Raw genomic sequence first — 17,768 nt, 5'->3', positions numbered from 1 at the left:
TTACCTTTCTTCCTTCCTTCCTTCCTTCCTTTCTTTCTTTCTCTCCCCTTCCCTCTTTTTTTTCTTTTCTTTATTTCTCCTTACTTCACACAGAGTCAAAACTGAGAAAGGCATGCATTCCCCAATGACCTTCTTTGAAGGACTGTTTTTTCTACTTCACTCACAGAGGATGTCACCCTTAGGCAATCCCAAGTCTAACTGTAGTGGTCTATAAGCCAATCTCCCACTCTGTTCAGACCCCAAGGAATTTTCCAGCCCTCTGTTTGCAGGATTTTTGTACTTTACAGACAAAGCTTAGTTATGCATTCAAGGAGTGTGTGTGCGTGTGTGTGTGTGTGTGTGTGTGTGTGTGTAGCTTTGCTGCTCTAAAATGTTTTTCTTTCAATATTTAGTCCACCATACTGCTAAAAACCAGAATTTGACAGGATCATTTCATGTTTCTTTTTTAAAGATTTATTTATTTTAAAGAGAGAGAGAGCGTATGGGTGGGAAGGGGCAGAAGAAGGGGAAGAGAGAAAATCTCAAGCATACTTCCTGCTGAGAGCAGAGCCCCATGCAGGGCTCAATCCCACAACCCTGAGATCATGGCATGAGCTCAAACAAGAGTCAGATGCTTAATGAACTGAGCCAACCAGGTGCCCCACATTTGATGTCTTTAATTTCAACGTGGAATATGGACCATAGCATACAATAGGTATTCATTAAATAGGTTTTAAATGCATGTAAATGTAGACTTAGAGTATTCACTCCAAAATCCAAGTCTCCTCATGCTTTAAAACAAATCATCTGAAACTAGATTAAGTTACACATTTTTTGAGTTGGGAGTATCTTCATATGCTACAGAAAGCTACAAAGTTATCCCCATTTAGCCTTCATCTGTCTAACTTTGCCTGCTCTTGGGTGATTCATTTTTTAATCCCCCCTTCTAGGTATACTTTCATGAATCCACCCCACCGCTATCCTCCACATCATTTGGTTCAGATATCCTAATTTTGTGCTTACATAACACCTGTTATTTATCTTCATGGCATCTTTTTTCACATTGCAATTAATTGAGTGTATAAATATTAAACTGTAAGCAATCTGAACTCAGTGGCTGTGTCTTACTCACTTTTTGTCCCTTGCACTTAGCATAGTATCTCATTTGCAACAAATATCAACTCATGGTTCCATGAATAAATGAATAATATACCTCTTAGAATATACATTTTGGGGTCTAAATATGTTTTATTTTCCTCACTCGGGCCTTTATCTTCTGTGGCAGCTCCTTAGAAAATATCTAACCATTGCTTTCTGGAGTCGGCAATTTAAATTGCATACTCTTCTAAAACCAATTTCTGTCAGAGTTAAATCATTTCCTTTCACCCATGAAAGAGAATACCTCAGTACAAAATATTTTAAGACTCAAAATAGTTTTGATGTTTTTGAAATGTGAAATATCATTAGCAAATGAAAGACAGGATAACCATTACCATTAACAGTCTTACTCTAATTAGCTATTAATTATATTTGCTGTTTTGTACTATATGAAAGAATCACAGCTAGTTCATAATCTTTCTTTATTTCATTTTCATTCAAAGCTTGAATCTTGAAAGAATCATTAAAATGCTTTCTTAATTTCTTTGCCAATTTTTAGACATCATGACTCATATTCAAAGTTCACTGCTTTGTTTAGGAAATTTAAATTCCACTGAGATTGTTTACCTATATGAAACTTCCAGTTCAGTGAAGTACCACTCTCAGCTGGAATCTATCACTGTCCTCATTTTCCCTTGACTTATCTAAGTATACTTCCAAAGATACTTATGCAGCATACACTATGTTCAAGATATGGTGCTAGCCACTTTGGCACGTGCAGAGGTGAAACAAGTTAATGCCAAAATGAATTAGACTTGACTCCCAGCTTCAAAGACCTCATCATCTAGAAAAATAAGATATAGGGGCTCTTGAGTGCCTGACTTCAGCTCAAGTCATGGCCCCAGGGGTCCTGGGACCAAGACCTGCATTGGGCTCTGTGCTCATCAAGGAGCCTGATCCTCCCTCTGCCTCTGCCTGCCGTTCTCCCTGCTTGTGTTCTCTTTCTGTCTTTATCTCTGCCAAATAAATAAATAAAATATTTTTTAAAAAGAAAAATAAGAAATAGATTACTGCATAGGTGTGCCTCTGTATTTGTGTATATAAATATTCAGAATAGCCAACAGTTATTAGTTCTCACTATGTGCCAAACTTTTACAAGTAATTCATTTCATTAATTCCAAGGTTACTGATTATAAGACAGGTCATTATTGTACCACTAAGGAAGATACACTCCTTAAAAGTTTGCATTCCTTAAAGGATACACTCCTTAAAAGCCATCTTTGCTGGCTTTTTTTTTTTTTTGAAGATTTTATTTGTTTATTTAGAGAGAGGGTACAAGGAGGGAGAGAGGAAGAGGAGAGAGAGAATCTCAAGAGAACTCTGTGGTGAGAACAGAGCAGGACTTGGGGCTTGATCTCACAATCCTGAGATCATGACCTGAGATGAAACCAAAAGTTGAACACTTAACCAACTGAGCCACCCAGGAACCCCCCAAATTATAACTTGCTCTTGATTATAAGGGTCATTCCAAATATCAAAGATGTTAATATGTGAAAAAAATGCAGTACTTAAAACTGATGAGATATTTGAATGTGAATATTTGAATATGAATAAATAACCCATTGAATCATCCCAATACCCTTCAAGTTAGAGAATGTTATTTTTCCCATTTTTACAAGTGAGGAAATTCACAAGTCCAGAGACGTTAGGTAACTTGCCCAAGATCACACAGCTAATATAATAACTAGATGCATGGGAATTGAACCCACATCAAGCTGATTCCTAATGCCATGCTCTTAGACTCTATACCACAGGAGTCTTAGATTGTCCATGTAATAGGGTGTTCAGGAGTTTCCATACCTTTTGTTGCTGAATAACTTAATTTAAAATTGGAGAAGAATTGGGGTGCCTGGATGGTTCAGTCAGTTAAGTGTCTGCCTTCGGTTAAGGTCATGATCCCAGGATACTGGGATCAAGGCTGTATCAGGGTCCCCGCTCAGCGGGGAGTCTATTTGTCTCTCTCCCTATGCCCCTCCCCTCAACTTACGCTCACATTCTTACTCTCCCAAATAAATAAATAAAATCCTTTAAAAAAAATAAAATAAAATAAAATTGGAGGAGAATATAGAAATCTCTATTAGTTCTTTTTCCTTAATTTCATTTTTTCCAAGTTTTTATTTAAGTTCCAGCTAGTTAACATACAGTGTAAATTAGTTTCAGATATAGAAATCAGTGATTCATCACTTACATACAACACCCAGTGCTCATCACAAGTGCCTTCTTTAATCCCCATCACCCATTTAACCCATCCTCCCACCTACCTCCCTTCCAGTAACCATAAGTTTGTTCTCTATAATTAAGAGTGTGTTTCTTGGTTTCCCTTTCTCTCTTCCCCCTCCCCCATGCTATGTTCATTTATTTTGTTTCTTAAATTCCACAAATCGTATGGTATTTGTCTCTCTCTGACTGACTTACTTTGCTTAGCATAATAGTCTCCAGCTCCATCCACATCATTTACAAATGGCGAGATTTCAATTCATTCTTTTTGATGGCTGGTAATATTATAGTGTGTGTGTGTGTGTGTGTGTGTGTGTGTGTAGACATTGCATCTTCTTTATCCATTCTTCAATCAAAGGACATTTTTATATTTGACTCCTTTTATAATTTGACTATTGTTGATAATGCTACTACAAACATCAGGTTGCATGTATCCCTACAAATTAATATTTTTTATCATTTGGGTAAATGCTTAGTAGTGCAATTGCTGGATCCTAGGGTGGTTATATTTTTAACTTTTTGAGGAACCTCCTACTGTTTTCCAGAGTGGCTGCACAGTTTGCATTACCAGAAATTGTGCAAGAGGTTTCCCCTTTTGCCACATCCTTGCAAAACCTGTGTTTCTTGTGCTGTTAACCATTCTGACTGGTGTGAGGCTATATCACATTGTAGTTTTGATTTATATTTCCCTGATGAGTGATGTTGGTCATCTTTTCATGTGTCTGTTAGTCATCTGAATGTTTTCTTTGGGAAAAGTATTTATCTATGCCTTCTGCCTATTTTTTTTTCCTGCCCATTTTTTAACTGGATCATTTAGTTTTGGGTTGCTGAGTTTACTAAGTTTTTTTATTATATTTTATATACAAACCCTTTATCACATAATGTCATTTGCAAATATCTTCTCCCATTCTGAAGGTTGCCTTTTAGTTTTGTTGATTGCTTTCTTTGCTGTGCAGAAGCTTTTTATTTTGATAAAGTCTCAATAGTATATTATTGCTTTTGTTTCCCTTGCCTCAGGAGACATATATAATAAGAAGTTGTTATGGCCAATGTAAAAGAGGTTATTGCCTCTGTTCTCCTTTAGGATTTTAATGGTTCCCTGTCTTACATTTAGATCTTTAATCCATTTTGAATTTATTTACTTTTGTGTATGGTGTAAGAAAGTTATCCTGTTTCATTTTTTCCCATGCTGCTGTCCAGTTTTCCCTACACCATTTGTTGAAGAAACTTTTTCCATTAAAGAAAACCCAAAGGACACCGCCAAAAAATTGGTAGAACTGATACACAAATTCAGAAAATTCACAGGATACAAAATCAATATACAAAAGTCAGTTGTGTTTCTATACATCAATCATGAAGAAGCAGAAAGAGAAATCAAGGAATTGATCCCATTCACAATTGCAACAAAAACCATAAGCTATCTACGAATAAACCTAACCCAAAAGGTAAAAGATCTCTACTCTGAAGACTGTAAAACACTGATGAAAGAAATTGAAAATGAAAGCAATCTACACATTTAAAGCAATCCCTGTCAAAATACCAAGAGTGTTTTTCACAGAACTAGAACAAACAATCCTAACATTTGTATAGAGGCAAAAAAGACCCTAAAAAGCCAAAGTAATCTTGAAAAAGAAGAGAAAAAGTGGAAGCATCACAATTCTGGTCTTCCAGTTATATTACAAAGTTGTAGTCTTCAAGACAGTATAGTACTGGCACAAAAGCAGACACATAAATCAATGGAACAGAATAGAACACCCCAAAGGGAACCCACAACTATAGGGTCAATTAATCTTTGACAAAACCAGGAACTATAATTAATTCTTGAATAAAATTGAGAATTTAGCTGAGATGGTTAAACTTGAATTTTAAAAAAAACGGTTTTGAAAATTATTTGTCTGAATTTTGTATAAAATTGCTATAGTAATCAGATCAAAGAGTTGTTAGTGTGTCTTACCAACATCAGTCATGAGTCAACTGAATTTTTAAAATCTATAAATCTATAACTAACCACATTGCATGTGGATCTAATGGTTCTCAGAGAATTATAGAGACTGAGAAAACTTTTAAATTAATGTCTACAATAAATATAGACATCTATTTTTCTATTTTTTAAAGGGAAACTTAGTAGTTAGTGAAAACAATCCATCAAAGTCCTCTTTTCTAGGTTTTATTTTTTAAAAAAAAGGTAGCAACACTTCTGTATAACATGTTGAAATTCTAGCATTACGTGAAGTATTGGAAGTCATCTTTGTAAGGAGCCAAAATGGCTTACCAAAAGCAAGAAATTGTATATTTTATCTTAATAAACAATAAGCACAATCTACTTTTTAGAAAACTAATGAGTTAAGAAATAACAACTATGTACTACGTTGTTCTTGCCTATAAATAGTGAATTACATGAAAGAACAAGTGGTTGTTAAATGTACTGTGAGCCAATTGCACAGTCATAGATCCAGACACTTTATCTATGGGAAATCAGCAAAATAGAATTAGAAATGTCAAATAGAAAAGATCTCATTAAGATAATTTTTCCAGAAGTGAATAAGAAATTCTGTCCCAACTGTTTATATCTTGGGCATTTAAAATAAGATTGACATAGCTAAAAAATCTAACATTTTTCCCCAAAAAGTATTCCCCCAAAATACTGGAAACACATATATCAAAATAATTAGATCACTGGACTGCTTGATTAAAAATGCAGATTTTTACTCCCATCCCAGATCCGCCTCGTCAATACTTCTTTGGGTCAAGTCCAAGAATTCGCATTTTAAATAAGCACCTCCACTTAGCAATGATTAAAACCCTGCTGGATTTGAGAACCATTGGTTCAACACTTGACTCTTCCCTATTTTAACACTTTGGACTGATGGCAGAAGTGAACCAATTGCTAGTGATTTTTTTTTTTAACAATATCAAAAGTTAAGTGTTTCATTTGCTAGGGAGTCTTGAAGCAGTGAAGAGGGACACAAAAGAAATATAAGCCCACATATTCAGCTGTATTGCAGTTCTTGAATGTTATATAAATAATTGTTGAACTTGATTAAATGGAAGTGATACGTGAAGAACTGGGGTTATTGTGGTAGCTGTGGGAATAGAAAGGAAGTGACAACTCCAGAAACTATTTGAAAGAAAAAAAATCAGTAGGATTGGGCAAATTTTACATTAATAGTAAACAGAAGGGGAAAGTAGAATACTTTGTGTTTTGAATTTGGATGACAGAGAATAGTGAGGCATGAACATGCAGATGGTATGTGAAGCATTCTGAAATGAATTGAGAATACGGAAATGGGAGGTGGCCATTTTATTACCACATTTATAAAGATGGTGAATTGGATTTTGTTACTGAGTTTATGTATGAATGGATTTAACTAAATTGAGATCTAATTAAGCATTATTTTCTTTTACAGCAATTGTTCAACTGTCAAGCTCTAAGAAAACTAAGTATTCCTGATAATGATCTTTCAAATCTGCCAACCACTATTGCTAGTTTAGTTAATCTTAAAGAACTCGACATCAGTAAAAATGGTAAGATTCTCATCTTATCTCTAAATACCTTGAATTTTTAATTAAAAATATGCTTCGTTTTCTCTTAGTAAATGATATAATACTTTTTATTCAATTTTATTGTAACTCAGAGTTAATTTTGTTGAAAAGTTAAATCTTAAACTATAAACCAAAGTGAAAATCTCTCTCCCTTCCACTTAAAGTCCCTGACTCATTCAGGCCTTTTTTCCTCTCTGTATTCAGATATTTGATTTAATCTTTTGTTAGAACATTTTATTACCTTTACACTATTTATTTTCCTCATAATCAGAGTAAAATTTTTTTCCATGTGTTCAATGAGACCTACCTTTTCATGCTACTTGGAACTGAACTCCCAATTTCCCTTACTCTGCTCTATTTTCCCCATAGCACTGACCATCTTCTCAGTATTGCAGAATTTACTTATTTATTATGGTTATTGCCTGTCTTCTCCTGCCTCAGGATGTAAATTCTGTTATTGAATAGGAGGAATTTTCTGTTTTGGTCATGGATATATCTATCTCAAATGCCTTGAGCAGTGGCTAGAAAATAATAAGTGTTCAGTAATATTTGTTATATTTCTGACCCAAACTTACATGTGTGGTGATGTTGTTAAATGCTGATGCTGATGTTGATATTCTTGTGGATGACATTTTCTTTTTAATGTTTGTGGGAGTCTCCTGTGTCCTCAGATATTCATAAATCTTGATTTCCTTCCAAATGAATGTGTCTCCTCATTTTATTAGAATAAGGATTAATCAAAAAGGATTATGTCTAGGCACAATTAGGATATAAAACATGACCCCTTCTTAAAAAAGTTGGTTAAACTCTGTGTGTGTGTGTGTGTGTGTGTACATGTGTGTGTTACTTTTCAGGTAGTAAGTTTGGTGCCAAAGGAATAGGCATGAAAACAGACCTCTGCCCTCATGAAACTTACATTCTAGTAGATGCATTAGATATTAAACAAGGAATTATGGATGATTAAATAAACAATTAGAGTGAATGCCATGTATACTAGGGAAATAAATCCATTTGGTGTGGCTAGGGAAAATTTACCCTTAAGAAATGATACCTAAGCCTAGACAGGACAAACGGAAGTTGTTTTTCAATGGGCATAAAATTTCATTTATGCTGGATAAGTAAGTTATAGAGATCCATTTTACAACATCGTGTCTATAGTTAACAATACAATATTGTGCAAATCTAAATTTGTTAAGAGGGCAAATTTTCATGTTCAGTGTTCTTATCACAAAAAAAAAAACAAATAGTAAGGGGACAGAAGGAAATCCTAGGAGGTTTGAGACATGTTTATTATCTTATTTGTGATGATGGTATCTTTGGTATTTGCATATGTCCAAAGTCATCAAGTTGTATACATTAAATACATGTAGTTCTTTATGTATCAATTATACTTCAATATTATTTTATTATTAGGGAATAGTTCAATAAAGGCTATGGCTTGAGGAATTCAATGAGGCACAGTAGCATCCAAATAAAGGAGAACATTTCATTTGAAGAAAACAATAGAGTACAAACAGGGACACACACATCTTTCTACACCAGTCTAACTTACCACATAGAGGGTTTTCTGAAAGACAATTCTAAGAGGAACATGTGTTGACTTAGAGATAATGGCAGCTAGATTTAGACCCATTGAAAGATGACATTGTCTACCTTTATTTTAGGAATAGATTTATAGGCCACATATTTGTGTGGATAGATATTTCTGTACTTATGCTGCTTACCTATTTAAATACATTCACATATCAAATTCTATTTTCAAATTACAATTCTGAGCGATATCACGTTGCCAAAAATAACACATCCATTGGTCTTCAGACAGGTTTAGCTGAGTATTCTGAGTAAATAAACATCGGTTTCTTTTAAGAGGATTAGAAAAAAAAAATCATCCCCAAATAATAAACACAAACTCCTAAGAAACATGTTACTTTATAATAGTCTCCTAGTGGGCCTCTTACACCAAGAAATTTATTGCCAGAAAATGAATTGCAAGTTACACTTCTTTGATTCAGAAAGAAGTCCATGAGCATCCTTAGAAGTCCTTGTGAATATTATTTAGGGAGTTTTTGCTGTGCTTATGATCTCTATATTCTGGAAATATCTATGCAAAAAGATGTGCTAGACATGGTGAAGCAATCTGCAAAGTTAGTATAGTACAAAAGGTTTGATGAACATTATGATATATCAGCCATTGATAGAAGTTACACAAACAGCAAAAGATTTTGACACATCAGTCATTTCACAAAATTATACCTAAGAAAGCTATCCCTGAATTCTGTCGCAGAGACCTAGACAGTCACTTAAAGAACATAATACATCCTTTAGGAATCTGTCAAGGGAAGAAACAGTAGATTGGAAAAAATAAGTGCAGTGTTAGAATCACAGTTGACAAGGTTGGAATAGTCCTGGTGGACAAGTCAAGTTATGTGAGAATGTAATCCATATTGACATTTAGGTACTGACAGTAGAATGTTTAATTTTGTGGCAGTGACTCACTCAAGTACTAGTCAGTCGAGGCAAAAATTTGCTTGAAATGTGCTTGAATTTGATAAGTGACCTTTTATGATGAAACTAATTCACTTGGAGGCTGGGGTTAAGTCTGATCTTGATTGTCCATGTGGCCCCAAATCTTTACTTTTCATATCCATTTCTGCCACCCGACATCTTGATTCACCATTTTCCCCCCATAATTCAAAAATACTCTTTTATATTAAAATTTTTATTTAAGTGAACTATTATGTACAGAAAAGTTATCTACACAATTTGTGTGAATGACATTCTTCTACCTCTCTAACCACAACTCTAACCAACTCATGTCCCCTTCCATTTCATTCTCAGCTATACCGAATTGTTGTTCCCAAATGCATCAGCCTAATTACTTGTGACACAGGAAAAATACTGTTTTCTCTTCCCCAAATATTCCTTCCTCCCCATTGCTGTCCTCCTCAGCTAGAGTCTTCGGCACCTTTAAAAGACATTTAAGATGTCATTTATTCTGAGAAATATTTCCTGACCCTTTTTACACAGAGAGAACTAGTTGTAATCTATGAGCATGCTATTTACCTTTACCTAGGTCTTATTTTGTGTCTTTCAAGGTTTTATGATTTCTTTCAAGAGAGACGCACACATTTTGTTAGAGTTATTTCTAAGTAGTTTATTAGTTTTATATTGTGTTCATTTTTAAGTACTTTTTAAAATTTTAGTTGATGTTATATGGAAACATTACTAACTTTTAAAAAAAAATTGTTTATTTTTGTGTGTGTGAGAGAGAGAGAGCACAGCACGGGGCGGAACAGAGGCGGAGGGAGAAGCAGACTCCCCATGGAGAAGGGAGCCGTTGCTGGGCTTGATCCCAGGACCCTGAGATCATGACCTGAGCCAAATGCAGGTGCTTAGCCGACTGAGTCACCTAGCACCCAGAAACGTTACTAACTTTAATATCTTGACCTTACATTCAATCATGGTGCTAAAAACATGACCACTAGATTCTTTTGAATTTTTATGTATAAAATTATATTTTCTGCATATGACAGTTTTTTCTAACCCATCTTTATACCTTCATATCTTTTGTGTTACTTTTTCAAAAGTTATACTTCCCTAGGAAATTACCTATTCCATCATTTAGATATTCATTTGTATTGTCATGCATTGCCCATAGGCTTCTCTCACATTTTATAAATCTTTACCATATGTGTGCCTATTTCTCCCTTTCTGTTTCTAGTATTGTTTGCTCATGCCATTTTTTTTTTTTTTACCATCCATCCAATCAGAAGTTTTTCTATTTTACTAATCTTTTGAATAAACCTTTTGCCTCTGTATGGGTTGGTTTATTTTCCATTGTTATTTTTACTTTTCCACTTCCTACTGCAGCAATTTTTATTATGCTACTTCTACTTTCTTAGGATTTACTCAGTTGATTTCTGTATTCTAATATATTAGGGGCTTTTTCAGTCATCACATGATTTTTATTGATCTATATTGTAGACTACATGGTCTGATGATACTGATCTCTTTACTTATTGGCTTTCACATTGTGGCCAAGTATATTGTCAATTTTTAAAATACTACCTTTTGTTTATAATAAAAACTAAAACTATATATTCTCTGGTTATTGAGTATACACTAAGGATCTACTAATACTGCAGTATAGAATTACATAAGATACATGTGTACATATTCAAAAAGGGAAAGGGACAGAAAGAAGAAAGAGACAAGTAAAGAAACATTCATGCTGCATGTAGATCACCCTTCCTCTCTTAAGTCTTTCCGTTACCAAGTTAACATTGCAGCAATCCATGGATAAATGTGTCACCTTCCATGCCAATGGATCTTTTATCATTTATTCCTCAGATCTTAATTCAAAGTAAAATAAAAATCCCATATATCAGAAATCCATGCATTTTATGATATTGTGATCTCTGAATAATAGCCTATGCCTGTTTGTAAAGCTGATACATAATCATAATAAATTGTTTTATATGATAAAGCAAGACAATGAATGATAAGGTTTAATTAGGCAGTGGTTCAATTTTAAGTCTGATTGTTGATTTGTCATTGCTTCAGAGAGACTGATACTGTAATTTAAGAACTTTAATGAAAATGAATTAACATGAAAGCCCTTCTTAATTCTGTAGCAATTAAGTGATTTTTCTCTCATCATCTAAAACTTATTTCTGTACAAGAACAGATTTGAACAGCATCATAGTGGGCAAAATCACTATTGTTAGTTAAAATGAAAAGCAATCAGAGTTGAGGGCATTATTATGTGTTTTACTGACTTGCCAATTATTCCGCCCTTTCCCCAAATGCATGCAAAACAGTGACAACAGATAATATCCTCAACATTCAGTGAGGAAAGGGAGTTTCTCTCAAACACACTAGAAAAAGAAGATATGAGTAACCAATTAAATGATAAAATCTTTAAAAATTTGAGCATAAGAGAAACAGAGACTCTAGTAGTACGTATATAAATTCCTACGGAAATCTATTTTGGGTCACCTTAGGTGAGCTGGGGAGAAAATGTTACCACGCAGTTGTTATCAATTAACAGTAAATACTCTTTTTTGTGTCTGCCAAATCATGAGACCTTCTATTTAGAGTAAAGCTTGGTATTTTGCCCTATTAAATGGCTCCCTTACAACACTCTTAATGTGTTATTTATCTGAAAATCACTAGCTCTTCCCTTACTGTAAGACTACCTTTCCTTTCTATAGAGTCTACTTTTACCCAAGACTATAGTGTTGAAATAAAATGAGAATTGACTCCCTGTATTTCCATTAGAGGATATGATGGCAACAAGTACCAGGTCTGTTTTCTTGCCACCTTCTCAGAATCATGCCAGGACTTCTCACTTGTTTTTCAATGTCTTCATCAAGAAATAAAATCAATAAGCAATGCTTACAGGTATAACTAACACTTAAATCATCAGGAAATGGGGTTTACAATCTGATTATATAGCTAAATATAAATTTAAAAAAAGGAACTTCCCTCACACCCTCATTCTTCTGAGGTCTGTTCTGAGCTCTGTCACATGAACTGATAACTTTTCCAAGTTGCAACAGACCCTTTTCTGAGCTGAGTGTCTCTGTCTTCTGTGTCTCTGTAACTCCTGGAAAATTCTAAGAGAACAAAATCAAACTGGTAATGATGCATGTGAGCCCTCTCTCTACTACTCTGTACTCCCTCCCAGCATCAGTATAAACTCCTTGAGAACAAGAACTGCTGCACCATACATTGTTTCTAGATCTTCAATAGCCACTATCAATATGCAGGCATAGTAAGTGCTTAATAAAGTGCTCAATTAATAATGAAGGAAAAATTCATTGGTCAAATATGAAGCAAGATTATTAAATAGCTTATTTTGCTAATATGAATGTTGTGTTTTTCATAATGTTTGTTTCTGAAGTAGAGAGAGAAAGGAAGAGGCAATCAGGTATCACTTTTTAATTCACTTTGTCTAAGTCAGATTGATTCCTCTGTGAATCAACTCATTGTTGGGCAAGGTCACAAAGACTTCTCAAAATTTTTGCCAGACATATCCCTAAGGCAGAATCAATTGTATGACTGTCTCAGATTATTGATCACCTTACCTGCCTTTGGTTTTTCTCTTTATAATGCCAGTAAAGTAGGCAGAGTCTTGTAGGAGACCTTTAGATTCTCCTTGCATGCATTCCTACTGAGTTCTTGATTCTCTTCACTAGAGCGATTAGAGGTAAAGCAAACCATTCCAGTCTGTTTATTTTTCTTGCTTTTTCTCTCTTTCTTTTAAGGTGTAAATGACCTGTACATTTTATCCCAACTAACCTAATTGCTGAATGCTTTTGGCTTTCTCATATGCAATAGATTGCTCCCTCTGAAATCTCCCTATAACCATGACTTCCTACTCAGTAGAGTATTGCCCCATTTATCAAATATCTTTGGGGAATGTAGGTTTATACACAAACTATTTTTCCAAAATAATATCATAATTTATCCTTTTATATATCAAAGTATTTTATTTCAATCATTCTGGTTAGAAATTGTTCCAAGAATGTTTCATATTGCATTATGTTCTTTAAATTGGTATAATTAATGCAACTTAACCTTTCCAGGTTGACTTGAGGTCATCATGGGCTGTCTAACTGAAATTTTTCATTAGGTGTAGCTGCTTACCTCTACACATGATAAGAATGATAGACATGAAGAATTCTTTTATTGACTTTGTAGTTTTCCCCATCTCCCCTTCTATTATCAGACATCATTATAATTTATTCATACTTAAAGTAGCCCCTTTCCCTGTAATAAATACCAGTTGAGCAGTATATAAAGAACACAAATATTCTGAACTAGGCTTATAGCACATGTTGCAGATATATTAAAATCAGAAATAAGGAACTTTATTCCTGACCACTACAATTCAGTTTCAGGAAGTTGATACTATCTGAAACTTGACTGAAGGTAATTAAAGAACAAATGCAATTTACAATGCTCCATGTAAAAATGCTGCATAGTCAGGGCCCCTGGGTGGCTCAGTGGGTTAAAGCCTTTGCCTTCGGCTCAGGTCATGATCTCGGGGTTCTGGGATTGAGCCCTACATAGGGCTCTCGCAGAGAGCCTGCTTCTTCCCTTCTCTCTCTGCCTGCCTATCTGCCTACTTGTGATCTCTGTCTGTCAAATAAATAAATAAAATCTTAAAAAAAAAAAAATGCTGCATAGTCAATCCTGAGTGTGCACTAAACTCAGAATTCCAGAAAGGTGGGATTGTTTGTATTTGACCTAGAGAGTATGTATGGAACAAATATAACATAGAGTGCTTTGTTACAAATCTTACACTGCCAATCTTGGGTAGCTAGGACTTATACCCCAAAGTAGTTTAAATCCTAGTTTTGTTGGAGGCAGCTTAACAGAGGTAAGATTTGATAGTATTTGGGATAAGGTTGGACTGGTTTCAAATCCTGGCTAGCCTCTGAGGCTCAGTTTTTCCATTAGTTAAATGGGAGTAATAAACCACTTTAAAAAACTGTTGTGAGGATGAAATAAAGCAAAGTACTTATAATATTTTCTCAATAAATTCCATTTTTTTCTGCTCCTAAATCTAATCCAGTTTACTAGATATACAAATACCCTGCCTGTTTTCTCAAAATTGAAAGAAAATTATAAAAATCAGTGTCACAATGAAAATAAATATTAGATGAAAACATCAAAATCTCATAAATGTATTTCCTCCTTTATTTTAGACAAGAAATAACATTTTGTTTTTGTCTTTTATCAGCATATGACACTTATATCACAGAGTGAACCATTTGGACAGATGATATCTGTGAAATTCAGAAAATAAGCTTGTCAACCTGCACTATCCACAACTATTATCATGTGTACTGATTCATACAAAAGTTATAAGTAATAAACATAAATTTTAATGCATTTGAAAGAGCACTAACTCATTCAAAATTTGATATTTGTAGGAAGTCTTTTATATTATGTTTGATTAGAAAGAGATACTTTTGAATCTTAAGCCTCTGTACTAAATTCAAGTATTTCTTTGCATATTTCTAAAATATTTTAGTTCATTGTCTCAAATATTGATGTGAAAATATAATCAGATCCAATTTAATAAACACTTGCTGAGTTTTCATTGTTTTCCTTAGTCTGATCAAGGTACTGTCGGGAATATCAAGAAATTGAATGTCAGCTGATGAATCTCATTCTCCAACTCCATCCTCTTTTCAGATCACTTTCTTATACAACTCCAATCATTTAACCTATCAGAACCACCAATCAATTAATATTCTGACATATCGTTCCAACCTTGCCTTGTTTGCTTGTCTTTTTTCTTTTGCCCTTTTTGCATGGCTTGAATCCTGTGGTAACTCATCACATGATACCCTTGATACCCTTTCCCTTTTCATATCCATCTGTTTGCTCAGTGAAATGACAAACCTGGCTGAATCCAACTCCCCACCTATTGCTAAAAGGATCTGGAAAAACCACTCAACCACATTGACTGATGTCACTTAAATTTGTGATCAAAAATCTGAAGTGAAGACTTAACACACTTCCCCAATGTCATGTTACATTTCCTTAGTCCATTGAGTTTCCTCTTCTGGTGATTATTTCATTTGTTCTCCTCTGCCTTCAAACTCCTACCATGCCTTCTCTCCCATCTTTGTGGCTACTGATTCTACTCTACTAAAAAAAATTAAAGCTCTCAGATGATAACTCCCCCAGACACTTACCATCATAGATACCAATCTATAAGCCTCTGCACCCACAGTCTCTGACTCCTGCCTGTTAGCACAGATGAAATATTCCTGTTCTTCTCTGAAGCCAGTCTCTCCACTGAATAATCACCCTCTCCTTCCTACCCATAGATACCATTTCAGCAATTCTCCTTGTTTTCTGTTACATCATTAAGATTTACTTTTCTGCTTGTTGACCCTAATTAGTATACACCCATGCTGTTATTTTTTCCATTCTAAAGAAAGCTTCTTGTCTCCTATTCCCTGAATATCCCCCTCCTCCTTGCAGCCAAAGTCTATGTGGGAATGTCTATATTCTCTATCTACAGTTTCTTTCCACTCATCTTCTCTTAGACCATTCCAGTCTTCAAGCCCACTACTCCTCCAAAATCATTCCAGTCAGGGATACCCTGATCTTCTTATTATTAAATCCACAGTCAGTTTTTGGCCATCATTTCATTTGACCTATCAGCATAATTTCAAACAAGTGATCACTTCTTCCTGCTTGACACATTTACTTCATTTGGCTTTTAGGAGTCAATACTCACTTATTTTTTGACCCATCTGTCTGATTGACTTTGTTCAGTCTTCTATGCTGATTCTTCCTATCCTCATTTTGGAGTCCTCCATGCCTCAGTTCTTGGTCCTCTTTTCTTCACTATCTTACATCATTAGTGTTCACATTTTGTCCCATGGTTTAAATACTATCTATATAATAATGACTCCCCAATATTTTGACCTGCAGTCCAGACCTATCTCCTAAACTCTAGGTTCATAAACAAATACCTACCTGTCATGCCCTCTTAGAAGTCTAACAGACATCTCAAATTATACAAGTCCAAAAGTGAACTCTTTATCTTCTCTTCAATACCTATTTCACATACTGCTTTTTCCATCTAAATTAAGGGGAACCCCTTCATTCAAGTTGCTTGGGCCAAAAAGCTGAGTCATCCTTGATCCTCTTTTTTCTTTCATACTCCAGATCTAATCTATCAGGAAATCTATTGGTCTTACATTCAAAATACATCCAGCTCCCTTTCACTTATCATTCCTTACACTGCTCTCAGTGGAAAGCCACCATCAACTCTTTTCATATTTTACTTACAGAAACCTCCAGTTGGCTTTCCTCCTAGAAAGGCCACCCTACTCAAGGACCAGAATGATTCTCTTAAACTATAAATCAGACCAAATTACCCTTATGTCCTTCGGTGTTTCTTTATTTCATTTAGAGTAAGAACCAAAGTCCTTGCAATGGCTTGAGAAGCCCTGTATGTGTAGCTACTCTCATCTTACCCCCCATATCCACACCCCTGTTATCTCTCTGACTTAACTTTTTGCTACTTTTCTCTTCTTTGCTGTATTTTAACCATTCTGGTCTCCTTACTTATTTCTAGAATACACTAGGCATACTCAGGCCTCGTAGCATCTTCACTATCTATTCCCTGCGCCTGGAATATTCTGACTTTCCACTCTCAGACATCCAGACATCTGTATCTTATCTCTTTCACCTTGTTTAAGTCCTTGTTCAAATGCCATCTTCCTAATCAATAATGAGGCTTACCCTAATCACCCTAGTTAACTTAAAAATTCCCAGGTGTTTCTGATCCTTCTTCATTCTGCTCTTAAATCTTTTCCCATAGCATTCCTTATTGCTAAGATACTATATAATTTTATATATTTACATTAATTTTCTCCATGTTTTATTGTACAAATTCTTTCGCTAGAATAAAAGCTCTGCAAATGAAGGGAATGTATCCATTTTTTTCATGCCATGTTCCCAATGTTTAGTACAGTTCCTAACAGAGTAGGTACTCAAATATTTGTCAAATATATGAATGGCCCTTTTCTCTCGAGGACATTATAATCACAATTAGTGAGTCAAATATCAGAAAACTATATATAATAAAATGGTAAAGCTGTGACTTCTCAACTTGTAAAGAAGTACCATGTCTCACTTCTTAGTGATATTTCATTTCAGACATAGTGTAATCTAAAATACTAGGTATTAAGAGGAGAGAGTGACATGGACTAAAATAGTTGAATAAATTTTCATGCAAATGATAGAATTTATATGTGTTTTTTATCGATATTTATATTGAGGATTTAGGTGAGGGAGTGAATGAGGACAGGTAAAAATTATAACATTAAATAAAT

General features: G+C 34.6%; 1 protein-coding gene across 11 annotated transcripts in view; it reads left to right on the top strand.

The window, feature by feature from the left end:
• LRRC7 (leucine rich repeat containing 7) overlaps window positions 1-17,768 on the top strand; it is a 559,049-nt gene that overhangs the window by 257,901 nt on the left and 283,380 nt on the right. For all 11 annotated transcript variants that reach the window (XR_004276033.1, XM_032301472.1, XM_032301475.1 and 8 more), the window contains exon 4: window positions 6,762-6,879. Coding sequence is in view for 10 of the 11 variants with exons in the window: in XM_032301472.1 (XP_032157363.1) it covers window positions 6,762-6,879 (118 nt within the window). In the remaining variant the exon portion in view is untranslated. The remainder of the gene's footprint in view (window positions 1-6,761; window positions 6,880-17,768) is intronic.

This window comes from Mustela erminea, chromosome 10 (genome assembly GCF_009829155.1).
Source record: "Mustela erminea isolate mMusErm1 chromosome 10, mMusErm1.Pri, whole genome shotgun sequence".
Taxonomy (NCBI): domain Eukaryota; kingdom Metazoa; phylum Chordata; class Mammalia; order Carnivora; family Mustelidae; genus Mustela; species Mustela erminea.
Note: the sequence above shows the minus strand (reverse complement) of the source record. Positions and strands in the feature narration are given on the sequence as shown.